Below are 26,674 nucleotides of genomic sequence, written 5' to 3'. Positions count from 1 at the left end.
TATAATATTTGTTGAATTGGACTGTGTGTACTTGAATAAATGTGAGTACATGACTGCATTATATAGAAATGAACTGGGTATATTTAGAGTTCGCGCCACGTGAAGACGGAATACCCCGCCCTCGCCTCCCTTTCCGGCCAGGTCATCCGCCGGCTGACTGTTAGGGAGTGTTGCTGTCCAGCCGGGCGTTTCTGAGATGACGCACCGGCTTGTGCTCCTGTGATTGCTGCTCACAGTGGGTGAAAGTTTATGTAGTTTGACTGCATTTGATGCTGTAGTTTGTGACCATAGTTTTAATCTAAGCAGAGTGTAGGAGCTTCTTCAGACAGTGTTATATGGGAAGTTTTCGGCCCGGATTCATTCTTTATGGCTTCCTTCAATGTCCGCGCTGACGGCATGTATGGCTTTAAAAACGACGTTACAGACGATCTGGAGCAAGGCAATGAACTTCACATCGGGTTTTCTAATCTGGAAAATGACCTTCAAGGAAGTGGCGACAACACGGACCTTCCTGAGGATTACAGGTGAGGTGAAACAGGTGGACTCGGATAACACAGGATGTTTTGATTGTGACTTTTTTTTTTGTTCCTTTTTAGTCATCTAGATTTGTCTTCAGCTCTGAAATGCACCAAATACGAGCAGGCGTGGGATTTGCCGAGTCCTTTATTAGACCAACACTCTTGCCCTAAACCTCAAGAGGATGATTCATCTTTACCTGAGGAGGAGAATCTAGAAGAAGGGTGACTGAGGTGTAAAAACTGTACTTTGTTTTAACAGGGTTATAGTTTAACTAATGTGGCCTCTTCTTATAAACCCAGGGAAGCAAGTTCAGATGAGGAATTTCAGAGTGTGACATTCCAGTCAAAGTACATCAGTATTTGTGAGTTAAAATAAATATGCTTTATCTCTTGTTTTTGCTGGAAAAAAATGATTGAACACATGGGACTCTGTTTTTCTTTGCAGTCCCTTTGTATCAGGACTACTCCCTGCAGGCTATCGGAGACGGGATTCAGAAACTCAAAGATGGGCTTTTGTCAGACCTGGGCAAATCTGAGTCCTTTTATGGTCTCTTTTCACATTTGAGGGCTGACAACCATTTAGAAACCGAGTCTCCTGTTCTGACCCCTGGCTCGACTTCACCTACATCTCCAGCTTTTTTTCACGGCCGGCGGTCTGCTTTGAGACGCCACAGCCACTTTGGAGTAGTATCCCCTCATCAGTCTGCTGATTCGATCTCAACCGAGTCTTGTTCTCAGGGACGAGCTTCTACCTTAAGCATCAGCAAGCGTTTGGAGTTTGAGGATCCATCCCCATCTCAACCACCCAGTATTAGGCTGACTTCTTGCACACTCTGGCAAGACTTGGAAAAGGTGAAAGCTTCTGGTCTGCCCAACATCTTGACACCCAAAGAGATTGGCCTTCAGGAGGTACGTGGCTTAAAATGTTGAACAAAATGATCTCAGCAGATTTGGTATTTGACTTCTTTTCCTTGCTTTACAAGTCCATGTTTGAGCTGATCGGCTCTGAAGTGTCTTACTTGAAGAGTCTCGGCGTTCTCGTCAACCATTTCTACGCATCGAAGGTGCTGAAGAAGACGATGTCCACAATGGAGCATCATACTTTGTTTTGCAACATCCGACGTGTGATGGAAGCAAATACAAAGTGAGTTCCTCTGATGCAACTGGATGTCTTTAATTTCAGTATGAATGACTGTTTCCAGTTTTGAACTGGTGTCTTTTTAAAGATTCCTTCTGGATCTGGAAGCTCGACTGGGAGAAAGCCTGATAATATTTCAAGTTGGTGACATTGTGCTGCAACACTGTGGAAACTTTAAGCAGCACTACGTCCCATATGTGACCAATATGACGTACCAGGAGTCGCTTGTCAACCAGCTGATGTAAGCACATTCTGAAATAAATGATACTGGACGAACTGGATATGGACAGTACCTTATAGTCTACTGGGGAAAACTGATAATGGGTCAGACTGTATGTTTCTAATTACAATTAAAAGCAACTGTGTATTTTTAGATTCGTCTTGATTGGAATATCATTGCACTGGAGATGCATTTCTGTAGTTCAAATCAAAGTAAAACAAATTTATAGTTGCGTTACACAGTGAAACCTCAAGTATCAAGTTGAAAAATGGCTTACAGCAAAGGAAGCCTTACAAAAATAATCTTTCAGTTAACTTTCAATATTGCAAATAAAAATGTTTAATACAGAAATTTTGGACCACCGAGGGGCAGTTTAGTCTTTTCTCGTTACCCCAGGTAGGATATCTCTGGTTGAGGTCTGACTTAACCAAAGGTGTAGGGCAGTTTTTACCAATATCCTGGATAAATCCATGCAATATCCAATATCCTGCAATCCGTTCCTTGTTAAATCTTGAGTGGACTTTGCTTCACAGTCTAAAGGCTGCTGTAATCGGTTTGTGTGTCTTCCTGTTTGACCTTTCCAATAATGCGTGACTACAGCAGCGTCAGTCAATATTCTCCATGATTCTCATAACAAAACTGTAAACTTACAAATTGAATTTTGGGGGTTTGTTACCAGTGAACTCTAATTTGCGATGCACCTAAACTGGGTCTCTTAAGATAATCTGTTGAATGTTTAAAGCTTTTCCAGTGATTTGATTCCAAACATCTATTGTCTGAAATTGAAATGTCACAAAATATTGACTTATTTTATGTACTACGAACATTGGACTTCATTGCACATAACTTAGCTAATCTTTCCCTACTTTAGGCAGCAAAACAGAAACTTTGTGTATGCTCTGAAGAAGCTTGAAAGGGACCCGGTCTGTCAAAAACAAGGACTGAAATCATTCCTGATTCTCCCATTTCAGAGAATAACGCGTATGAAACTTCTACTGGAGGTAAAACTTAACATGGGCTGATTATGAGTGCCTGACTTTGCACACTGCTTTAATTTTCAATTTTGATTTCAGAGCATCTTAAAATTGACCGAGCCAGACTCTGAAGCAGCTTCAAATCTCTCAAAGGCCATAAAAGGCATCCATGAGGTACGGCTGTTTACTCCGAGTTGCAGAAATTTCTTTTTTTTTTTTTTTTCTTTTCCCTGTCCCTTTGAGTCTAGAGTTGATACAAAAGTTAACGCAAAGCAATTTTCAGATTTTATTTTACAATGAAATTATCTGCAAACATAGTAACTGCATAATGTATTGGCTGCACCTTCCTAATGCTCACTTATGAACAAGCCAAAAAATTATAACTGGGAATTGTTTGATTTCCTCCTAGATTCATTGAAATAAGATTTAGTGTTAAATGTGGCCTTTACTTCCATTCTCTAATTTTAACACATTGCATGTTCTTTCCTACATTGAGAAAGATTGTGTTGGAGTGTGACCAGAAGGTGGAAAAGATGAAACGCTTGGAGGAACTGATCCGCCTGGAAACGCTGATGGACTTTGATGACATTAAGGTGTTTTTTTTGTTTTTTTTTTCCAACATTTCTCTTCAGGATTTGTAACGGACGCCCATTTATGACTCTAATTTCTGAATTTATCCCTGTCCCTGCCAGTTGGTTCCTCTGGTGAAAAGCACACGCTTCCTGGTCCTCCACGGACCCCTGGACACTGTGGTGACCTATGGGTCAAAACTATCGACAGTCAGGATCTACCTCCACCTCTTCAATGACCTCTTGATCATCTCCTCAAAAAAGTACAACACTTAACTCTTAGAAAAAAAAAAAAGCTGAGGTGTTTGTGCTCAGGAAGTGAATTTTGCAGGGTTCTTTAACTGATTAAGTCCAACCTTTTGTACTCCCACTTCCAGGTATGAACGCTTCGCTGTGCTGGATTATGCCGTCTTCCCTGAACATGTGACTGTGTTGGCGAATAAAGTTCTGGGACTTCCTGTGGATTCTTTCATATTAAATTTATCTCAGAGTCAGATAGGACCGCCGACTGCCATTATATTGATTGCAAGTAAAAGGTAAAACTAGGCAAACTTTGTTGTTTTGTTTTAAGTTGAAACTGGTGAATTAAACTTGTTTTTTCCTTCTAATTCCAGCTTTGAGAAAGAAGTATGGATAAAAGCACTTTCAAACAAGTGATGGCTTGATTTGGATAATTTTTTAAATCCGAGGTGGGATGCATCTTTTTTTTTTTTCTTTGGACTTGTTTCTTTCACACCAGTGCACACTCTTGGAGAAATGTTCAACATAATGTTGGGAGTATAAAGGTGTCACCATTTCATTGCATTTTGTAAATAAAAACTTTTATGAGCTGGGTGGTTCTGAATGTGTTAATAACTTGGTAAAATCTTGTGATATAACAGGTTTTAAATCTGAAAAACCTCCGGTTTGTGTGACTCACACAGTTCATCTGAACATCAGTTCACGGAAACTGGTCATATCAGTTCGTGTGAACCAATAATGTTGGTTCACACAAGCCAGCATTTCTGCCCTAGGTCTCCTGATGCTGTACTACAGAGGCCTCAAACTGCATTCCTTGAGGGCTGAAGTCCTGTAACTTTAGATGTGTCCGACACAGTGAGTTAAATGGCAAAACTGACTCACTAGCATGCAGTCGAGCTCTACAGAGATCTGCTAATGCTCTGTTGAAGCAGAGCGGAGGTTGCAGGACTGGAGCTTGGCCACTCCTCAATCAAGTTTATTTGTATTGCATGTATCAGCAACAAGGCATTTCAGTGATTCACGTCATGAAATCATTAACACATCATAGTGTGATGTGTTGATTATGAAAACCAGTAACAGACGATGCATTTTATCAAACGTCACTGTCGATGCAGATCAGATATTTTGCTGTACTATTTATTTTCTACTTAAACACTTTTTTAGTTTGACATGATGGGTCATTGAAATGGCAAGACAGAAACTCAAACACTGAAATTAGGTGTGTGTGGCTCCTGAAGCATCTACGGCAGCAATCTAAGGCCTGACTTCATCACTTAAACCTATAATGGGTAGAGTTTAATCTCAAATTATAACTTGTTGAACCCATAACATGACAAGACTTTGACAAAGATTTGCAATGAGGAATTTTCTGCTACACAATAACTGGGAAGAGAGCTGAAGACCAATGATTGCTGATTCCAAGTATTCAAAGGTTCAGAGGTTGGAAAAACTGCACAGGCACCATGTATAACAGCAATTTGGATTTTGAAAGCTAACTCTCCTTTTCATAATACATGAAAAGGAGTTTTGCCTTGAAATTGTAGCTTTTTTTAACCACAAATATCCATTAGATTGCTGCTCCCGTTGTCGTCACTGCATGTTAGGAGATACCAGTCGTCCCCTTTAGGCTACCTCCACCAAAATGACTGATCAGGGATTTTTAAGGTAGAGTCCCTGTCTCGTGCTGCTGTTGCCGACCAGCTGCTCCAGCTCTAACACAGTCCTGATGCCACAGGTTCTCGGCGAGGCAGTTGAGTATGGGGGCTACGTCACCCAGCCCATCGCTGACCTCCCCACCTGAGTGGAGCACCGGTAACCTCCATGTCTCCTGGAACTTCCTGACGTCCCTCTCTGCTACGTCGCAGTGCATGAAGAGATCAAACCTGAAGCAAGCGTTAAGGGAAAACATGCATCTTTTGGTGTCTACCTGCTAGCAGAGCGTCTTTTTGATAGTCAAGTTGACCAGTGGACGTAGACAGTCGTATGAAATTGCTGAAATTGAAACAGTTGTTACCAAAACAACGGCCAATTCCGGCGCACTTCTGGCCAGCTGCATGAACTATGCATTTGTCTTTGTAAAGACAAATGTACAGCTGCATAGTAAAAACTGCTGTGAAAAATTATTTCTTCATAAGGATACTTTGTACCAACCACCACTTTGACAAGACAGTCAGTTGACTCGGTCCATTTAGTAATTTGATTTGACAAATCTTGGAAGGATGTCCGGTCAGTGAAGGAGAAAAGGAAGAGGACAGCGTCCACCTGTTCCTTACAGGACTGGAGGAAAGAAAAGAGGGAAAAAATCAGGTGTTAAAGATCTCACAGACTCTATTAAGTGTTTGTTTTTTTTCTGTTTATCCCCTTGAATTCTTCTCAACTGTGTATAGCTTCATATTCAATACATACCGGAAGCAAATGGTCAAATCTGCGTAAGGCATTCTCTCCACAGTCCCACAACTGAAGACGGAAGAAAAGCACTCTACCATTTTCCCTCAGCTTCACAGGCCAGTACACCACTGTCGTCTGAATCCCTTGAACAGCATCAAAGACATGAAAGGACAGTTTAAAAGCAGAAAACTCTCCAAGTGTTCTTATAGAGCTGTTAAAAAAAAGATCAGTGCTGCAAATCAAACCTACCTGTAGTTTCATGGTGCACACTAGGAATATTTAGACCAGCCAGGCGCGCAGCGAGAGCTGTTTTCCCAACTCCACTCTTACCAGAAATGAAAATCTTATAATCAAGTGTATCCACGGCTGCATATGGAGGCATCACAGGAGACTCCAACAGACCTGGTTTAAGAAGAAAACAAACTATGTTTACTATGCTGGATGGTTTTAAAGAGAATGCGTGTCAGTAAGTGGTGTTGAGATCTCAAAAATAAGAATTGTCTTTACATTTGATATTTGTTTCAAAACGTTTAAATGCATTTGAGTCTAGGTGTCATAGAAGAAGGTTATTTGTACTGGCTCATTAATCAGTTTTTCCATCAATGGACATAAATGTTTTAGTTGACTTCTAGTACCGAGAAGTCTTGATACTGGAAATAACTAAGTTAAAACTCAACTTAATGTGTTAATAATTACCAAAATTCTTCCGATTCTTCTTATGTATAATTTTGTTGAAGTATTCTTTGCTATCCTTACATCGATGCCAGTCAGGAACAATATATGCTCTAGGAGGAACTCTTGCCATCATATATGCAACTTATGCAGCTAGCATCACAAACTCTTCGGTTTCGTTCCAAACACAAATACCAAGTTTTGCTTAGTTGATAGAATCCAGCATTAAAATAACGATTCTTCACACAAACATGCCCCAAAATCAAAAATACAATGAAAGTGAAAGTTAATGAGGAAAAATATATATTTTAGCAAAAATGCTAGCAGTTCCGTAAACTAAAATCCGTCCCTTGACAACCGTTTATGTCACTTCCGTTTTGAATGTTGCCTTCGTTGTCTGTCGGATTTAACATGCCACTTTTAATAGTAGTATTTCGAAAGAAACATATTGTTGCAAACATATATTTTATAAGAGATTATGATAAATTTGAGTTCAAATCAGACCACATTTCTTTCTTTTCAGCAACAAGTTATGTGATTATTCCGTCAGTTTCAAAGAGTTTATGTGCTGCTGAACTGATAACAAAGCTGAATTCAGGTTGGTTAGTTTCAAACTGCTATTAGGGAACTGAATTTCATATATTTAAAAAAAAAGACCATAACATTCTCTAGTCTGGGAACTTTGGGAGGTTAAGATTCATATTTTCGGTCATCTTTGAATGTTACACAAAGACATTTCGTGATTCACCACGTGGGGTCGCTAGAAAACAACATTTCCTGAAAGGTATGGACGTTTTTATATTAGTGCTGGAGAAATATTACAAAGCAACTCAATAATTATCCCTTGAGGAATCCTTTAATTTTTGTGTTAAAGCTGTCTCTCTCACACAGAAAAATAATTTGTCATCAATGTGTTTGTTTTGTTTGTTAAATGAATACTATTTATTTAACTTTCAGCGCAAATATTTACTTGATTTATAAACAAACAAACAAACAAACAAAAAACCGTGAATGCCAGGATTAGTGATTAAATTCCCGCGAGAAGAGCAAGAAAACCTGTTTTAGCTTGTCATTTCAGGAAAATAATTGGAATTCAAACGGGGAAAGGGCAAAACCTGCAAGATGTTGTTCTGTTACTATTTCCACAGCAGAAAGCTGACTGAAATCATTTTGCAGAAGTCCTTTGTCTTAAAACAATAAGCAACTTATCCCTTAGATTAGTCTTATATTAACAAAGGTTTAAGAAATACTTTGTAATGCTGTCTGACTATGTGAAATTATATCCTCTAAGATAAACTAACACACATCACAGGGCGAACTGGAAAATGTTGCTAATTAGCCACATTTCCTGTAGGATGTGGACATATTAAAATCTTTGAAAGTGGAAAAAAACTTTTTTTACACAGGTCATGAATCTTCAGAAGCCTATTTGTTTCTGTCTCCAGGCTTGTAATTTACCTCCCTTTTGTTACAGTTGTCAGCACATATGAGGCTCCCATAATAGACTGTGGGTGCCTGTGGAATGGGTGTGGATGCTCCATCTCCGCTGATGGAGACACAGTGGAATATGACACAGATATTGGACATTTAACGTGTCAGAGCTGTTGTTGGACTCCTGTTTGGAGGGTTTAGCATTTTTAGCCGCACCCTAGACTGGTAGTGTGTCATTATTTGTGTACGAGTGTGGGGGGAAAAAGGTGTGGAGATGTTTCTGTGAAGGACTTTATGCTAAAATGATAAACTGTTACAAACATTATATATAAAAATATCAAAACAGGCAAAAAAATTAAGATTAAATCCACATAGGAATGCATGGGAAGGAGTGTCTCACATTAGCCGTGCATCAGCAACGTCATCTCCAGCGAGCATTAAGCCGAGCCGGACCATTTTAACTTGGCTGAGTAACAGATGTGAAATGGAGCGCAAATGGTGTGAGATTCTGCTCCGCCTTGCAAAGTCAAACTTCCTGACAGCCAGCAAAGGACGAGCTCTGTGAGGCAGAACAGCTAATTAGAAAGTAAAACAAACTGTAAGCTGACCTTTAAAGGTCTTATTCACAGCCGTCGAAGATGTTTTATTCATGCGTAACACATCATAACAGACATGCACGAAGCATAACGCAGTGGCTCGCTACAGTACTCGCCCTGATCCTTAAACTTTTTCACATTTTGTTTTACAGCTGTTATCTGTATTCACTTCAGTTGTTTAACTGGTTTCCTTTCAGGTTTAACCATGTATTAAGATACATCTATTGTCACATCAAGTCTGACCAGCTTCCCTCTTCCTGCCTAAAAAATGCATCCAAGCAGCATGATGGCGCCATCACCGTTCTGCAGTCAAATGCAGTTACAGTTTTTCTCCTTTCAACCACCTGAGTTTTCACAGAACTGCAGAGCTGCTGTGTTTACGAAGAGACTAAATGACCCATGTGAACTCTGTTTGCTAATTGTCTGACTTCTGAAGCAAATGGATTTTATTTAGGGTTGTCAAAGTAAGGGGGAGCTAAGTTCACACAGACATATAATGAAAAGAAAAAAATGCATCCAGCCAGTACAGGTGACAAACGTTTTATTCCAACACACAAAAAAAAAAAAAAAAAGCTGGGTTCACCTGCACCAGATCTGTTATTTTATATGACAAATAACATAAATATAAAATACAATAAATATTAAATAAAAAATGAACAGTTGTATTAAGACATGATGTAAACACACAAATGAAGATTTGCGATGAAGACACGAACTGCAAAACATAAGAATCTGTGATTTTTGCCCTGAGTGAAATGAGATTTACAAATTTAAAAACAAGTCACAAATCACAGAAAGTAAAAGAGGAAACAGGCTGACGGATCCAGAATAGAAAAGGGTGAGCGCTTGGTATATTTCAGTCAGTTACTACAAGTGCAAGCACTCTCACATTATGCATGTTTTCATACAGCTTTGTAATCTACATCATAGAAATCGTATATGTTCAACATATGAGACTTTTTTTTATATAAATTACTCTCCTCTGTTATGATATGGTACACAAATGTGCTCAGTTCTCAGTCCTTTCTGAGTGGCTTAGTGGCTCCTCTTTAATCATCCAATGTTGGGCCACATAAAGACGAGAAAAAAAGAACTCCTTGCAGCGTGGTTCGGTTTCACTCCCCCCCCTTTCAGTCCCCTCCTGGTCTGAGTGAAATGGCATGGCCGGTCAGTGCACTTTGATTTGAAGGAATGCTTAGATCACACTGCAAACACGCTGAGGGAGCTGGTCTCGTCTTTCAGGCCCAGGATGCTGTACGCTATCCTCTTCATGTGGCCGGGCAACCGAACGCCAATGTTCCTAATGTCGCTGAAAAGAAGCAAACCAACACGCCGCTGTCAGAAAGCTGAACACAAGTGGGAATCGGTAACGTATGCAGATATAAAAGTCACATTCCTGAGCTAAATGGGCTCCTGTGGAGTAATTACAGCCCAGAGCACCAGAAAGTTTAATTTGCACAGACAAGTAGGGTGTGTAACAGTCTACATTTCCTTGAATATTTAACTTTAAAAGTTACAGCCGTGCAAGAATTGTTTAAACTCTCCACTCATAATTGTGGCAGTTTATGACGGAAATTAAATTAGCCCACCAAGTTTTTATAATTCCTCAGTGTGTCGATAAAAATGCAGCATGCTGAGAGACAAATCAGCGCAGAACTTACTCAGGCCTCAAGGCGAGCACATGGTCCATGGTGGTTATCCCCGCTCGAGCAAAGCTTTCGTTGTACTGGCTCATCTTGATGGACTCGAGCCACTCGGCCACCGATCTGAACATGGTGTTGTCACAGCCGCTGGTGCTGGGCAGGCGGATGGACACGCTGCAGGGAACCACAGGAAATCAGGATTCACAAGCACAACGTGCACATTTCTGTGCAACTAATGATGAAAATACACCAAAATCTATTAAACTCTCTCTCTGTAAACTTTCTCACAAACTTTATAATAATATCTATAACTATTATATATATATGTATATATATATAAAATGGATTAATTAATTTGCTTAAAAGAAACAAATATTCACATTTTGCATTTCAGATAAAACCTTCTTTGTCTGTAAATATGTTTCATCCAAAACTCCTGAAGTGACATAATTTTCACTTCATCCAGTTCAAATTTGCTAAGGGAATCTTATATTAATGCATTTTATTTTAAAAAATGAATTGAATTAATTGTTTATTTGCATCTTTTAATGAATTTCTAATATTGTATGAAAAAGCTTAAGAGGCAAAATGAAAAATCTGCAGAATGTGCTCTTTTCTTATCATATTAATAGATTAATTGTCAAAATAACTACCTAAAAATAATCATTACTTCAGTCTTAATATATAACACAATTCTGAATATAAAAGTTAGGTAAAATTAGGTATGCAGGAGCTTTTAACACTGCAGTGAAAACAATTTAAAAGATGAAAAGTTAGGATAAGCACATGTCCTCAACATCATAAGCAATATATCAGTTACCTCATGTGCCTTTCTCTAAGAAACAAACATTTTGTCCTTACCGTGGGTCAAAGTCAGCGATGGTTTTCAAAGACTCTGGACTCTGCAGAAGTTTGTCCAAAATGTTGACGATGTCTGAGAAGCGAGGTCTCTTGGAGCGGTCGTGCTGCCAGCACTGAAGCATGAGCTGGTAGATAGCAGACGGGCAGTCCATAGGCGCAGGAAGCCTGAACGCCTCGTTGATGGCCTTCATGACCTAAGGAGGAGAGGGGGGCCGAGTTAAGGCAGCTCTTGAATTTAAGGTAGATTTATGACCTACTGTCAGTTTGAACAGGCAGCAGTCCAGCAAGCTGCTGCGCACCTACACTGACATTAAGATTTGATGAAAAATGGTGAGAAACCGCACGCTTGGCCGTAAGGTTGCTTTCAATCACCACATTCCAAACACAGGCCAAAACAATCAGTCATCACAGCCATAAGGGTCGTGACAGATGAAACATACCTCATGGTTGCTCATGTCCCAGTAGGGCCGTTCTCCGAATGCCATGACTTCCCACATTACTATCCCGAAGCTCCACACGTCGCTGGCCGAGGTGAACTTCCTGTATTCGATGGCCTCTGGAGCGGTCCAGCGGATTGGGATTTTACCTCCCTGACACAAGAGAAACATCAACAAACCAAGCTTAACGTGTGACAGGAGAGGAAATATGAGGCGGTGAGGGACCAAACGCTTATGAGTGGAAACACAATTAACAAATGTGCAGTGAACAGAGACTGAACCCAGCAAGAGTTGGAGTTTCTAATGCTGACTTAAAGCTGCAGTAGGTAACTTTTACAAAAATATGTTTTTCCATATTTGTTGAACTTGTTGTGGCAGTACAACATGAGACAGATAATCTGTGAAAAGACTATCTGTCTTAGCATCACCCAGTCAAAAACAACCAATCAGAGCTAGGAGGAGTGTCTTAACGCTGTCAATTATGCTAGCGCATTCAGCATCACGTAATGCTAAATGTGCTAATGGCGTAGAAACAACTCAACTTTACAGGAAAGCCATTTATCCACCGTCTCGGTGGCCATGCTAACTAGCCTTAGAATTCATGGCTATGTTGTGGTGAACCAGCCAAGTGCAAGCGGGATGGAGTGAGCGCAAGAGTGATTGGCAGCGCTAAGACCCACCTCCTGACTCTGACTGGTTGTTTCTGAAATAGTGGTGTATTTCTGCATCCGGTACTGGGAGTACCAGCTGCCGCTGTATTTTTTTTCAGCTTTAAAGACGGCGAAATAAAAAGCTGGACTCACTCTGGTCGTGTAGGTTCCCTCGGCATCGTCCTCCAAGACACGAGAAAGACCGAAGTCAGAAACTTTGCACTCCAGGCTGCTGTTGACCAGGACGTTCCTCGCCGCCAAGTCCCGGTGGACGTAGTTCATGTCAGAAAGGTATTTCATACCAGCAGCTATTCCCCGCAGCATTCCCAAAAGCTGGTACGGAGGAATCTCTGTATCGTGTTCCTAAAAGAAAAAAAACATATTTGTTGTTTCTGTTCTTCATATAAGCATATAAAAATGCTATAGGAATGATCGATTAATTTTCTCAATTTTCACAAAGTTTAAGGAAATTTAGGCACCTACCTTCAGATGCGTATCAAGAGCTCCATTCTCCATGTATTCTGTCACTATCATGGCATGTTTGACTGAAAGAAACAAGTAAAAAAATCTTTATAATTCAAATTAAACTTTACATATCCATCCAGTTGAACAGAAGGTCTGATTTAAGCTTCACACTTACATTTGGTGACGACGCCTTCGAGCCGGATGATGTTCGGGTGCGAGAACTGGCCCATGATGCTAGCCTCGCTAAGGAAGTCCTGCCTCTGTTTCTCTGAGTAGCCGGGCTTCAGCGTCTTGATGGCTACGGCCAAATCTCCTTTCCTGGGAACCTTCATCACGCCCCGAAACACTTCGCCAAACTCACCTGATGAGCACAGATGATGAAAGGAAATGTTTCAAAATGGTTCAAAGAAATGTTGTTAAGTTTAGAGTTGAAACACTAAATTTAACAACTTTTTAACTCTTTGATTTTGCTATCAAAATGAAACAGAAATAAAGCATTTTGAAATTCTTAACGACTAAAATCGATACAATTTTGGTGAAAATCAGCCACTAATCCTCCAATCACTGTGTCTCAAATTAAACTCATGAACATTTACCGACGCCGATGACTTTTTCCTTCCTGATAATATTTGGGTCGATTTCTTTGACAAACTTTTGGATGGCGATGTTAGGGTCCTCGTACGTATGAGGGTCGACGTACGTCTTCAGAGGCTTAAGCTGGTCTGAAGAAAGAAAACAAAACAAGCATAAATAAGTTCAAAAGAAACATTTCATTATCGTTCGACTGCTTTCCTGGTTTGCTGACCTGTAGAGAAGTAGGGATCCTCAGGTCCTCCTCTGCCCCGGGAGCTCAGTCTCCTGAGAGGAAAAACAACACCAATCACCGCGGGACTAAGCAGAATAGATGCCGGCTTTTAATAACTGCAGGTCAGCCTCGGCTGAATCAGACAAAGGATTTATTCCACCGCGGCCCTAACTATTACTACAACCCCTCCTTTGTTTTGAGGCTGATAATAATAGAGCTGGCAGGTTTGTAAACGGTACACAATATTTATCTCAATGACACACACACACATGTCGAATGTGGCTTTGGAGTCTGTTGAAACGTACCGTCTTCGCAGCAGCAGGACGGCCACGACGATGAGCAGGATGATGGCCACTCCGACCACGGCTCCCATCACCAACGTGGGCTTGTTTTGTGTCTGAGATTCAGCTGCACAAATCACACACGATCATTGTCATTTTGCAAAACACACACACACACACTTCCAGGACATGTTATTGTGATGTGCGTTGGGTTTGACAGCTTTTATGGATGTTTGTACCTAAGGCTGACGTATGAAACGCTTGCTCCTTGCTGTAGCTGCCAGGCATGACTTCAGGACTCAGTTTGACCAAAACTCTGAACACGTAGGTCGTATCTGGGGTGAGGTCGTTAATCAGGACAGAGTTTTTGTCCAGAATCAGGACTGTGTAGGTGGTCACATCGCTCTCTCCCTCGGTATCCTGCGGAGAGAATTTAAAATTGTGTTAGGAAGATTTATCCTAATGCTAATCTACATTATGAGAGCGCTTCATACGTTTTACGTGGGAAGAGAAAAGCTCTCCGTCTTACTTTTTTGCGGTACATAAGCTCATAGTGGTGACTGATGTGGGCTGGAGGTCTGCGAGACAGAGTCCAGGACAGAGACAGACTGGTGGGACCACGGTCATCCAGATGGATCGACGTCACCTTGGGGGGATCTAACGGTCGGCGAGAGACAGAGCGCCAAATAATGGTTAGTGACTAATCATAGTGTTTGGAAATGAAAGCCTCTGGGATTCAGCGGGTCAGACCAAATTCCTCCCTGTGTAGTAAGTCCATCTTTTGTAGAAGCCTTTAATTGAGGCGCTGTACAAAAACAGCTTTTTGCTCTCTTAAGCTGGTTGGAACCCGAGCTCACGGTAACTCAATAAGTGACTCTTATCTGAATGCTTTAGTTGTATCACAGAGCCACACGGATGTGTGAAAAAAGCTTAAAATGCAGCAGCACACTGACATATTCAGAGGAAAAATCACCTTTTAACTTGATTACATTTACTCTGTAAGTACATTAATTGTATTAATGAGTAGCAAATTATTTTTTTTTCTATATGTAAGGGAAAAAAAGTTTTTTTTCTTTATATAATATATAATAATAAAAATATATATAAAGAAAAATCTACATATGTTAAGAAATTCACTAGTGATTCACAATTATTGACAAATCCTATAAAAAAATGTAACAGACACATTTAAATTGTAGTTTTGTACATTTATCCAGGCATTGTTGTAAGTAATCCATGACTAATCCCTTAAATGTGACGTGACACAAAGAGCTGCTCTTTAAAAACAGGCTTTTATTTAGATCTAATTTTAACACCTAGTGTTTACTTTGTTTTATTATTTCTTTTTTTTTTTAGATTTATTTTATTTTTTATTTAGACTGAACTCAGGAAGCATTATTCAGATGAACTTTAGACGTTATGTGATGTCTGACGTTTAGTCGATTTGTTTTATGTTGATATTTTTAATGATATTTCACAAACTCTGTTTTGGCTCTCTGTTTCTATTTTTTTAATTTTGTGCAAGGAAAATTTTCCTAAGCTGACACACATAAGGTAATACTGAACATTTCATATGATTTATGTATTTTATTGTAAAGCATTTGTGATTTACAATAAAATCACAAATTATTTTATTTGTGATTTTACCTCTCTTTTATATTTTGTTATTTAAAAGAGCTATGTATAAGGCCGAAGTCAGAAAATTACAACAAAAAAGATCTTAGGTGAGAAACTATGTTCTCATATCTTTTCCATTTTGATAAAAACGGCCTCTGTATTTTCTAGGAAGTTGCAGATTATTGGTCAAAAGTCCCTCAACAATAGTGAAATTAAAATAAGTAAATGATTCATTTTCACAAACTCCTTTCATTTAAAGAAATTGTTAGAGACATAAATGATTATTTAAAATGTTTTATACTTCTGAAATCTTGAGATTAATTAATTTTAAGGCCTTTTTATACATTTTTATCACAATAATTACATGGTGACACTGTAAGCTTACGCTTATGATCGATGAACATTTAGAGAAAATGAGGCCCGTAAATCTCACTTGTATAGTCCAGAGTAGTGGTGATGCTTGCAGTGGCCCTCTCTGAGCCGTACTGCGACACCCCGCTGTGAGCCTCCACGGTGAACGTGTAGTTGTGATGAGAATCCAGGTCACTAACAACAACTCCGGGCTCCTTCAGTTCTGTCGGGCCGGTCTCAAAGCGGATCTTCTCGCCACAGGCGACGCACTGGGACTCGTCGCAGATCTCACACGCCACGCTGTAGGTCAGGTCGCTGCGGCCTCCGGTCTCCAGAGGTGGGCTCCAGGACAGCAGCAGGCGGCCATCTCCCGACAGCGTGGTGGAAGTGAGGTCGCGTGGGGCGCTGGGCGGAGCTGAACCAGGAAGTAAGTCAGTGAGAATGAGAACTACGCGACCCAGCAGTGAGTCCAGATGGAGCTGGAAGCGAGCGGGATGTCTCACCGGAGCAAGCTGCTGTCAGAGGATCAGACGGGGATCTGAAGAAGCCGTCCTCGCAGACACACTCGGTCGCACCGGCTGAAGACGACTTGGTGTTTTCCGGACACACTTGACAAATCTCGTTGGATGCAGACGGCTTGAAGTAGCCTGGTTTGCATTCTGTGTGAGAGAAGAAGGGTGTGTTCATTTCAGTGTGACAAATGAAAGAGACAAACAGAGGAAGGAATGAGCGATCAAAAAGCAAACAATAAGCTTGTCCCTGTCAGTCCGGCCCCTTTTCAACCAAAAGGAAGCATTTGTTGTGACTAGCCTATAATCACATAGTCTTTGCATCCGGAAGAATGAGACGGGATTTCCCTGATGATGTGCCTCCACTCGTCCTTTTTTTTTTTTTTTTCAGCCTGAAGGCATGATCTCAGGTCACAGTGCCGGAGCCTACCGGATGGCAGCGGGGGCAGTAAATCCATCAGGTGATCGGATCTCTCCTCTCCCCTGTGAACTATGCGGCTCAGATTTCTGGTAGATAATATTTTTGTTGTTTTTGCCAAAGGAAATGGCAGCTTGGAAACTGCTGGAGTGGTTTAAATGGACTTTTCATTGTGAAGATAAAGAGCTTTCCAGGGCATGAGAGGTTAATGAACATCCATGCAGGACAGAAATCAGAAAGTGAGCCGCAATTCAGTCTGAGGCTGTTGTTTCCGGCTTTCTTCCTTCCTTTGTGGAAGCAGATGTGCATACTTTCTGGCTGGGGTAAGGCCTCAGCGGCCGCTGGATGTTGGGCCTCCGCCCCAGGCGCAACTCTTTCACAGATTTTCTTCCAGGTTTCCCCTGTATTTAGTTCCATCCATAAATATCTAACCAGCTGTCAAGAAAAGGCTCCCTACAGCATGATGCTGCCACCACTATGTTTCATTATAGAGATGGTGTTAGTTTTCTGCCACACCTAACCTTCTGAATGCCAGGGCTGGACGATATGCCTAAAAACTTATCACATTTAACATTGGTTGATATAGATACTTAATGATTTGGGGGGGGTTTGTTTAAAATATTTGAATTACTAACAAACTTCCTCTTGTATCCACAGTTTTCACTTCACACTATTATTTTTTCTATTTTTAAGCAGTTATGAGGCAAAGTGGCAAAATCTTAAACTGCTGCTGCGCCAGTTACTCAACAGGTTGTTGCTAGGTAACCACAAGTAACTCAACAGGTTGTTGCTAGGCAACAAAAGAGGTAGAATTCTTCAACCTACCTCCCCAGAATGCTGTGCAGTTCTGGATCAAAGTTCAATTAAATTATTAAATACTCTATCAAACAATGATTTATTGTCCAGCCCTATCGAATGCTTGCCGAAAACTTTTAATTTTGGTTTCCTCTGTCCAAAGCAAAACTTGTTCTAAACGTGTGAATGTGAGAGAGGCGTCAACTCTTAACTACCAGAGCAGTGGATAAAAAAAGCAACAAAGCAGAGTTGTGCGTTTCATTTTATTTTTTTAATATTTAAAGATCTCGTCACACTCTGCTTTCTGAGGACCTGCCTTTAGTCTGGCGCCTGCTCTGAAGAGAGAGAGAAGAGGTCGGGGGGAACATTGGATTAAAGACGTGGGCGCGTTGCTTCCCCACCAAAGCAGAGGGACCTTTGCACCCCAAGTAGTGCTGGTGCACAAGAGGAGAAGGAGCAGGTTGAGTGTGGGATGAAGATGAATAGAGGGGGGACGGCGGGGGTTAAGGTCTGGAGCACCAACAGAAGCGCTCTCTGGGGAGTCACTCGGCGACAGGGGGAGTGTAGCCGAGGTTATTTCGAATAAGAAAAGGGGGCCTGCCCATTTTATCTGGAGCTGGAACAGCAGGACCTCTGTCACGTACTAAAGGAACTACGGCCCCATTCATCCATTGTCTGTGAGATTGGACAGAGTGGTGCCATAAACATGTTGCATTGCTCCGTATAAAGCTCATAAATGACAGCATGTGTATAAAAACCCCAAACATTGTTAATGCAAACTTTGGCAATAGGCAACGCCTATCTAAATGCTGACCATGTGTTTGCATTGCATATCTGATGCAAATTCCAATACAAAGCATTTGCATCAGATGGCTGGAAGTTTTCCAAATTATTATCTCTGCGTTTATTCTTCAGACGCTCTCACGCTCTCTTGTGCTAAGACTCTCAAAAGAACATGAATTACGCACCGCTGCATCCAATAATCGAAACAATTTTTTCGCTCTTTGTGGCTCAAGCCATTGTTATAATGAGTGAGAGCGTGGATTAGGGAGCTCGTTGCGTGTGTTAACAACCGGATGAAAGAGTAAAAGGAGACCGAGTGGGGCATGTCATTGGCTAACAGCTGTCCTGTGGCTCTGCTAATCCTCTTGACTAAATTACACCCCACACCTAACTAAGCAGCCCTCAAATCTAACCTCCCCTCATGCACCAACTGTCCACTAAAGAACAATCTGCTTATTTGTGTCAGTCAGCATTCCTCCTCATGTCGCTTCTGCTTCCTTTTCCCACAACAGTTGGGCCCGCCAGTGGAATCCACACGCAGGACATGAGCCTGTTAGGATATCACTTTCTCTCGTTGGCTGACAGAAGATCACAGTTTTTTCTTCCCCCCCCCCTCGTGTAACAACAGATGTTTCCTCTGTCTTATTAATCAGGTTATCATCTAAACTTTGGAATCATACATTTCCCTGTTAGAAGCAAATTTCCTGCCTTTTTGTGCCAACTTCCGTTTCCATCTCCCAGTTTGGCTATTATGAGAAACCTTAAAGATTAAAACATTCCTCTCTTCCATCTTGATTTTTCTTTTTTTTTTTACAAAGTGATTGCGACACTTGTGCTTTGAAGTGCAGTGCTCATCAGTTCCTGGTATGTTGGGCTGAACTTTTCAATATCAGTTAATTGGCCTTCTAATCAATTGTTTGTTCAGTCTATATAAAGCAACGCAAAATATGCGACTGCAGCTTCCCTGGTGAGTAACAGCAAAAAAGATTAAAATAAATGTAAAATTTGAATATTATTTTGACAAATCCAACCTTTCCTATGAAATTACTGTAATCACAATTAATGGTTCCTGTAAAATAAATGTAAATTAATTATTTGTTGACTTAAAACTTTTTGAAGTTATTCAATGTGTTTAAAAAACTTTTTATCTTCAATTCATGACTTCTGGTTCAAAAAATGATATGAAACTCTTTAAAATGTAGAACGTCAGTGAACATGCCTTAGTTTCTGGCACAGTTCCTGTTCATAAAGATCAAACATCTATTTTACATAAAGGAACAGATAATATTTGTATTAAAAAAGGTGCTTTTACTTAATACCCTTTTAATTATTATTTTATTTCGGTTCTTTATCACTTATATTAATTAATTAGCTTTTTATTTGTATTTTAATCATGTTTTGATAGAATATTTTTATGTCCCAACTTTTTAAACTGTGAAAAATAAATCAGATTAATTAACTAAATGACCTGTATTCTGGTCTATTCCATTTTTTAACAGAAGCGGAGACCACATAGATATAATTAGGAAACAGAAAGTCATAAAAAAGCCTATTTTAAAAATGTAATTGACTTAAAAAAATGATTAAGAATGTTAATAATTTTATACGTTTGTTTTTTTGTTTTGTTTTGTGGCCACCAAAAAATATGAGGACGGTAAAGCACGTTAAACACATTCTCCAAATCCCATTGTTAGCCAACGGCATTAAAGTATCTATTACAAGAATGTATTCTAATTTTAGTTGCACAATATTTTACAATAATTGTGGAGGAGGTTGTATCAGTGAATAAAGAGTCAAAATGTAAACAAAAAGACCATATTTCTCCACATTAAACAGCTTCAAAAGCACATCATTAACCACTTAAAAGATTATTTCCCTTGCGTTTAGAACCCATAAAAGCTGATCCCTTGTCTCTGCGTGAATGATCTTACAGGAACAGGTTAAGAAAACAAATGTCTTCACCAGTCAAGGTGGCTCGGACTGCGAGGAGTCATAAAACCGCAGCCTGACTCAGTCTAACCCCTGAAAGGTGTGTCAGCCTCTTCCCTGCAATCTGTGGTTCTGGTTGCCTTAGCGACCTGCCCAAAACAAATTCCAGCGAGGAGAAGACACACGGCGCTTTCAGGTAGTCACTGCGACACATTCACACAGCCCTTCCTCGTGTCAATCAGCGCTGAAGGTACTGCGGTGACGTGAGGAAGAAAGAATTCCTCTCTGAATTCTTTCAGGAAGGGCACACTGACGGCCCTTCCTCCCTCCTTCCTCTTCACTCCGTACCGTTTCTCCTCCCACGCTTCCTCCAGATAGTTCAACACACCACACCCCAGAATACCAAAGGACAGACCAACTTTTCTATACATGCAAACAGAGCACATAGAGCATGAACGCCAGCGCTCTGTCCTTTTCTTATTTTAGAAACGTACTTCTACTTACATTTATATTTTGACATCCATTTTATTTTTCTTAAATGTAGCAAGGTTTTGGTGCATCCATATATATGTATATATATTTTTTTTATTTTATTTTTTCAAGATTTTGGAAAGTTGAGTGGAAGAAAAAAGTGTATAAGAAAACTGTACAGTAGTAGGGAAAGCAGCAGCCTTTGTATGTAGTAATAGTTTATTCCAATAAACAGTTCTGTGTTTTCATTAGATGTAATCCCCAAGATTAATTCAATAATTCCCTTAAATATCTATATTAATCACTTCCTATATCTAACTGTGTGTAGATAAGGAACATATGAAATTATATTGCTGAAAAAATCAGTCAAAAATGGTTCTTCCTAAGAGGCTGGCTGTTCAGTGAGTTGTGTATGCAAGAATATATTTAGAAAGTTGGGTGGAAGAAAAAAGTGTATGAGAAAACTGTTTAGTAGTAGGGAAAGCAGCAGCCTTTGTATGTAGTAATATTTTATTCCAATAAACAGTTATGTGTTTTCATTAGATGTAATCCCCAAGATTAATTCAAGTAAATCCCTTAGTGATTAATACAGTGATTATTAATCACTATATTAATCACTTCCTATATCTATCTGTGTGTAGATAAGGAACATATAACCTTCAGTTTGGAAATTATGTGGCTGAAAAAAAAAATTAAATCAGTCAAAAATGGTCATTCCTAACAGGCTGGCTGTTCAGAGAGTCGCGTATGCAAGGATATATTTAGAAAGTTGGGTGGAAGGAAAAAGTGTGTTAGCAAACCGTGTAGAAACAACAGGGATAAGTGCAGCTTTGAGGTAATTATAATGGAAAGCCGGCTCAAAAGTTTCACAAGATCTAGAATGAGTCATTTGCAAGGCGGACGTTGGGAAACGTCTGATTTTTCCACTGGGAATTTCAACTTCAGAAGCAGCAAAAGGGGAATGTTTAATTAATTGGCCTAATACATTATATTTAGAAAGTCCAACTTTTCATCAGTATTGTGTTGCCTGGAAAAGCTAATTTTTGTTGTGAAATTTTAAAAACCAAAGTAATACATAACGCATTGGGCAATTTTAATTTCATGTAAAAACGTGTTTCTGAACATTGGACTTTGTATGAATGTCTAAGAGGAGAAAAAATGACATTTTATGTCAGTTTTCAACCTTCCTGGATTTGTATTTTTCATAATAGAATTTGTGTTTGAGTTTTCAAGAAATGTAACGTTAGCTACATATGAAAGACAGCAATTTTCCAGCATCTCATACTAAGGCATTCAGTTCACATTAAATACTTTTATGACATAAAAGGACAAAAATTTCAACGGTTGTATAGAGTTGCATTTTCACGGGAAGTCGTAAAACCGTGTCTGAGCCCTGCCTTGTTCTTAAAACCGGAGACACCAGGGGTGGAAACAAAGGGCTGTTGGGCAACAGGTACAAATATGATGATGCATCAGAGGGAAACAGTTGAAATCTACTCTCAGATTGATTCTTCTGCGTGATATGAAGAAACCTTTATTTGCTGCCTTCTCTTGGCACTTATCTCCAAACAAACCTGATATAATTAGCATTCCGGCGCACTCATTCCCCCCCCACCGCCGAGACAAATTTGTTACAACACCCAAAGCAAGACAAACACAGTTGAAGGCAGATTTCTGGCAAGGCTTACCTTGGCAGGAGCCTTCTGTGGCTTCGTATCCTGGGAGACACTGGCACTGCACCACGGGAACCACCCATTTACCCTCAGCTGTGCAGTAAATGCGTGGGGTGGTCTGACTGATGGCATTCTTCACGCAGACTCCCTCCACCTCCCTCAAGGCATCTGCAACCGTCTCCGGGAAGGCTGCCAGGCTGCGCACGGTGGACGGACACGTCTTGTAGTAAACCCTGACGGACAGCAGGGCCACGCAGGCGCCCATGTCCTGGAAAGCCAGGTAGAAGCCCTTTTTGGACAGGGGGAACACTGTCCTCGTCTCGGTGTTGACCTTCGGCACCCGGCCTCTTGTGACCTCATCGGGAGCGATGGTGGCGACCTTGCGGAACTGCCCCTTGCGGAAGCTGGTTCCCACGTCGGCGTCGGCCTCCGACATGAAGAGGTTGAAGGTTTCCTTGCAGGTGACAGAAGCGCCGTCGAAGGTGTTGCAGTCCCGGACGATGAACTGGAGCTCCACAGAGACGCGGCTGCTCTCCGGGCGTCTCTGAATGAAAGTCGTCCGTACCCAGTTGTCCTGGTCGGCAGAGTCGACGTTACAAACACTGTAGGTGTATAAAAGTGAGCTGTTCACCACCGTCTGAACAATCTCCCACTGCAAGAAGAAGATTAAAAAAATGGCATCAATATCACCGAATGAAAGAGGACAACTCACTCATGCTTAGACCTGTCATGATAACAATCATGCCGGATGATAAATTGTTTCAGAAGTTATTGAGATAAAAGATAATATGGTTGTTTTGAGACCATTCTGAACTAATACAATGGCAATGGCATAAAAATGCAAGATTAATAAACAAACAGAAGCAACAAATGCAATGAATTGTCAAGTCTCCATGAACTAAACTGTCCTTCAAAAAAAGAGATATGCACCCCACTGAAGACATTTGTCGTCTAATTTTTAGCAGAAAGAGACAGAAAAAAGAGAAAGATGATAAATCGTGCAAATAGAAGCTAATTTATAATGCGATTACTACATTTATAGCTTATTGCGACAGGCCTGCTCAAGCTTTCTTGAAAGCCCCTAAAGCTCAGAAGTCTGCTGGAGCTTTTTTCCCAAACATTAACATCGTCTGGGCATGTGCAGTGCGCTCTCGACGTGTGTGGTTTTCCATTAACACACATGGCTGCATGCGTGGAAGGAATCAACCCAGCAACTACTACAGTAGAACCAACATTTATGGCCCTTAAACAAGCTCTGTAAGCAGAGCGCTGAGAGAGGCATGGCAGCAAAGTCACCAGCAATTAGAGGGTTTTTTATTAGAGGGAAGCACTGACGTGTAAAAAGATTAAAAGGCTTAAGTCTTGATTAAAATTTAACACATCATATGTTAGCAGTTCGGTAAGGTTTTAGGGAAAGCTTGAGTCCTCAAACTTTACAACTGATGTGGAAAAGACTGTGAACCGCAGATGAGCTGAACGCAGACACAGAAGAGATCGCATTCCTGTTCAGAGTAACTAACTAGTCGAAAAGTATGTCTTTGTAATAAAACAGTAGCAACTTAAAGCACTATAATCTCTGTACTTTTTAAACCATTTTACTTTTATTTCAAACAGGAATCTGACTTGCATGCTCTGTTCACTGGTGGCGCATCATTTCCTGTCTTTATTTCCTGTCTCAATTTTACTGAACTCTTCAGTCAATAAACCAACGCAAATTGGTGGCAATGGCTATAAAGGTTCATAAAAGATCAATCGCATGGAGTGCAATAACATTTTAACCATTTTAAAATAGAAAAGCTTTCTCGATTTATTCCATTTTGCTACATTTTAAAGATGCTGCAGCCATATTGGATGCTGAACTCTTGATAAATTCCAGCTTTCCAGCTTAATTTCGACTCCATGGGAAGTTCTTGTCTTCTTTTATGATTGAGTCTACTAAAAATGTCAAAATTTACAACTTCCCCAGGTAGGGTGTAAACTGCTTAAAGTCTTCCAACATGGCAATCCCTTTAAATAGGCAACTACTAAGAAATTTTACAGCCAAAAACAAGGCTCCAGAAAATAATGATCCTACGTGCAAAACTAAATAAATCTTGCAAGTGGAGACAAAGTTGCAGTAGAACAAAGCTCAAATTGGACAAACAGGGAAATCCTTTTCAATACAACGCCAATCCGTACATTCTTAGATCTTTGAGTGCAACAAGAAACACAGACCACGCTCTGGAAATGGCCATATCCTGTTTCTTATTTTGGATGGAAAGCCACTGAACTATAGATAGAGATGGGAAAGATGGCTCCGTACATCTGGATGAGACTTTTTTTTTCCTCTCTCTCTCTGTAACGTCTTTCTATATCTCTTCAGAGTGTTATCTCTGCTTATAGAAGGAGAGAAAATTTAGCTTTATGGTTTGGACATAAAGAGTAATCCACTGTAGCCCTGTAAAACGCACTTTGGTAGAGTAAATGTAAATGTAGGTTGAACCCTGACATTTTAACGGCATTCATAAGCTCTTTATGAAAGGGTAACATTAACACAAGACAAGCTGCGCTCTGCCAAACCTCATCGAGCTGCCGTTCATTCCATCTCTCCCAGAGAGCTTTTTTAGTGGAGCTAAATGAGCAGGAGGAAGGCCTCTGTCATTGTCACCAGGCAGGTTTTACACCAAACTTTCACAGAAGTCGTCAGGTTTCAAGTCGTGGATCTGGAATCCTGAAAGTGCCTGTGGAGGCATAAAAACTCACCCCGTTCTCATTCGGCGACGTCAACCATCCCAACTCTGACCCAGAAGCTTTCATATCTAGCAACACATCTGCAGGGACAAACAGAAATATATGACTTAGTTACAGCCAGTTCTCGCTCAACTGATAACGTCTGACTCACCGACATAAAGCCGTGACACGACTGTCCTGTTTTATTTAATTTATGTAACCATTATTTTACCAGCAGGGACCTTGAGAGAAAATCGCTTTTTGTGAGGGAGAACTCCCCCGAAAGGCACACAGACTAAAACTAAAAAAGGACAGACAACTATTGGACAAACAAACGTTATAAAATTCACTTAAGTATAGATGAAATAAAAAAAATAAAATAGTAGCATGTGAGATTAAGAATAACAATTACACACTTTAGTTAAGCAGTTAAGTTTTAAATTTGTTCATCAGAATAAATTAAAGTACAAATTTGCTTTAAATGTGAATGGGTCTAATTTAAAAGAGAAAACAGCTCTCAAAGGAATTGTAAAAAAAAAAAATCTCAATAAATTACAATTTTATGAAATAATGTAGTTATTTCAGTAATTCAGCTGAAAAGTGGTCATATATAAACTTTTAATTTGGTTCTTAATTTAGAGTTACATGTGAGAGAAAAAAAAAACATGTTCACTTTCTCAGAAGACAAGAATGCCACAGTCACACTTTTTCCATCCACTCAACTTTCCATTTCCATGCTTGGATAGAGTAAGAGCAGCTCCTTTAGCAATGGCCTTTTGTGGTTTGCTTCCTTGTGGACGGTATCGGTGACGGTTTATCTTGCTGCTAACGTGTGGAGTAAAGATAATGTATAATTTAAGCTAGAGCTGTAACAAGTCTACTTTAAATTTCATTCTATTTAAGTTTTCTTGGAAACTGATTTGGGGTGTCATTAGTTTAAAATAATCTATAAAACACAGAAACTTCAGATTCTGAACTGGAAGGAAACCCCAAATTAAGTTCTTCTTGGGTCCATTTGAACAATGCACCGTCTCTGAGTTGTATTACAGTATAATATATACATAAGTAAGCACAGAAATCCCCTTTGGCCAATTCAAGGTTTAGATATAAACTATTGAGCTGTTAAGAAAAACTCTCGGCTTTGATGTGAGGGTGGGGAAGCTGTTTTATGGAGGGCACATGCCTCGCTCTGACGTTTTAATCAGCCATGTCGGCCTGATTCAGATTTTCAGGGACCGTGTCCTCCAGGGATAAGGGTGCAAGATTTAATAGTGTCTGAGAAAGGCGTGGGCTTTTAAACGACCATGAAGCGGGGAAATACATGAATCTGCGTGACCCGATTGAAACAAAAAACAAAAAAAAAGTGTGACATGTTAAATCAGGAAACAGGTGCCCCCCTTCAGCAGCTCCAGAGGCAGACGCCGATTCAATTAAAAAAAAAAAAAAAAAAAAAAAAAAAAAAGGGGGGGGGGTTTTTTAAAAAAGGGATAAAAAAAATTTTTTTATAAATGTTGGGTTTTTCTCAAACTCC

The 26,674-nt window shown here is 40.1% G+C and overlaps 3 protein-coding genes across 4 annotated transcripts in view; 1 reads left to right on the top strand and 2 right to left on the bottom strand.

The window, feature by feature from the left end:
• The first annotated feature begins 147 nt into the window (after positions 1–147).
• si:ch73-15b2.5 (rho guanine nucleotide exchange factor 19) lies at positions 148–4,252 on the top strand. Of its 2 annotated transcripts, XM_015017694.1 has the most exons (12): positions 150–524; positions 597–740; positions 819–880; positions 964–1,427; positions 1,502–1,662; positions 1,745–1,897; positions 2,748–2,877; positions 2,950–3,024; positions 3,351–3,443; positions 3,543–3,682; positions 3,797–3,955; positions 4,034–4,252. In XM_015017694.1, the coding sequence occupies exons 1-12, from the start codon at positions 367–369 to the stop codon at positions 4,074–4,076; spliced, it is 1,782 nt and encodes a 593-aa protein (XP_014873180.1). In that variant the 5' UTR covers positions 150–366; the 3' UTR covers positions 4,077–4,252. The 2 variants fall into 2 exon arrangements, with proteins under 2 accessions (XP_014873182.1, XP_014873180.1); XM_015017696.1 differs by lacking the exon at positions 1,745–1,897 and having other exon boundaries at positions 148–524.
• Positions 4,253–4,618: 366 nt separating this feature from the next.
• cplane2 (ciliogenesis and planar polarity effector 2) lies at positions 4,619–7,071 on the bottom strand. Its single transcript, XM_015017697.1, has 5 exons — positions 6,744–7,071; positions 6,297–6,449; positions 6,066–6,190; positions 5,800–5,936; positions 4,619–5,542 (listed from the first exon to the last, which is right to left on the bottom strand). Exons 1-5 carry the CDS (start codon positions 6,853–6,855, stop codon positions 5,320–5,322), a joined length of 750 nt encoding a protein of 249 aa, XP_014873183.1. The 5' UTR covers positions 6,856–7,071; the 3' UTR covers positions 4,619–5,319.
• Positions 7,072–9,270: 2,199 nt separating this feature from the next.
• epha2a (eph receptor A2 a) overlaps positions 9,271–26,674 on the bottom strand; it is a 21,060-nt gene continuing 3,656 nt past the window's right edge. The window contains exons 2-17 of the mRNA XM_015017689.1: positions 25,177–25,244; positions 22,450–23,086; positions 16,360–16,515; positions 15,939–16,271; positions 14,418–14,545; positions 14,128–14,308; positions 13,913–14,015; positions 13,608–13,660; positions 13,399–13,524; positions 12,978–13,163; positions 12,821–12,882; positions 12,491–12,700; positions 11,691–11,840; positions 11,251–11,444; positions 10,408–10,563; positions 9,271–10,055 (exon numbers count right to left, since the gene is read on the bottom strand). Coding sequence (XP_014873175.1) covers positions 9,947–10,055; positions 10,408–10,563; positions 11,251–11,444; positions 11,691–11,840; positions 12,491–12,700; positions 12,821–12,882; positions 12,978–13,163; positions 13,399–13,524; positions 13,608–13,660; positions 13,913–14,015; positions 14,128–14,308; positions 14,418–14,545; positions 15,939–16,271; positions 16,360–16,515; positions 22,450–23,086; positions 25,177–25,244 — 2,852 coding nt within the window. The 3' untranslated portion in view covers positions 9,271–9,946. The remainder of the gene's footprint in view (positions 10,056–10,407; positions 10,564–11,250; positions 11,445–11,690; positions 11,841–12,490; positions 12,701–12,820; positions 12,883–12,977; positions 13,164–13,398; positions 13,525–13,607; positions 13,661–13,912; positions 14,016–14,127; positions 14,309–14,417; positions 14,546–15,938; positions 16,272–16,359; positions 16,516–22,449; positions 23,087–25,176; positions 25,245–26,674) is intronic.

This window comes from Poecilia latipinna, unplaced genomic scaffold, assembly GCF_001443285.1.
Source record: "Poecilia latipinna isolate Pla-1442-1.1 unplaced genomic scaffold, P_latipinna-1.0 Scaffold2178, whole genome shotgun sequence".
NCBI lineage: Eukaryota > Metazoa > Chordata > Actinopteri > Cyprinodontiformes > Poeciliidae > Poecilia > Poecilia latipinna.
Note: the sequence above shows the minus strand (reverse complement) of the source record. Positions and strands in the feature narration are given on the sequence as shown.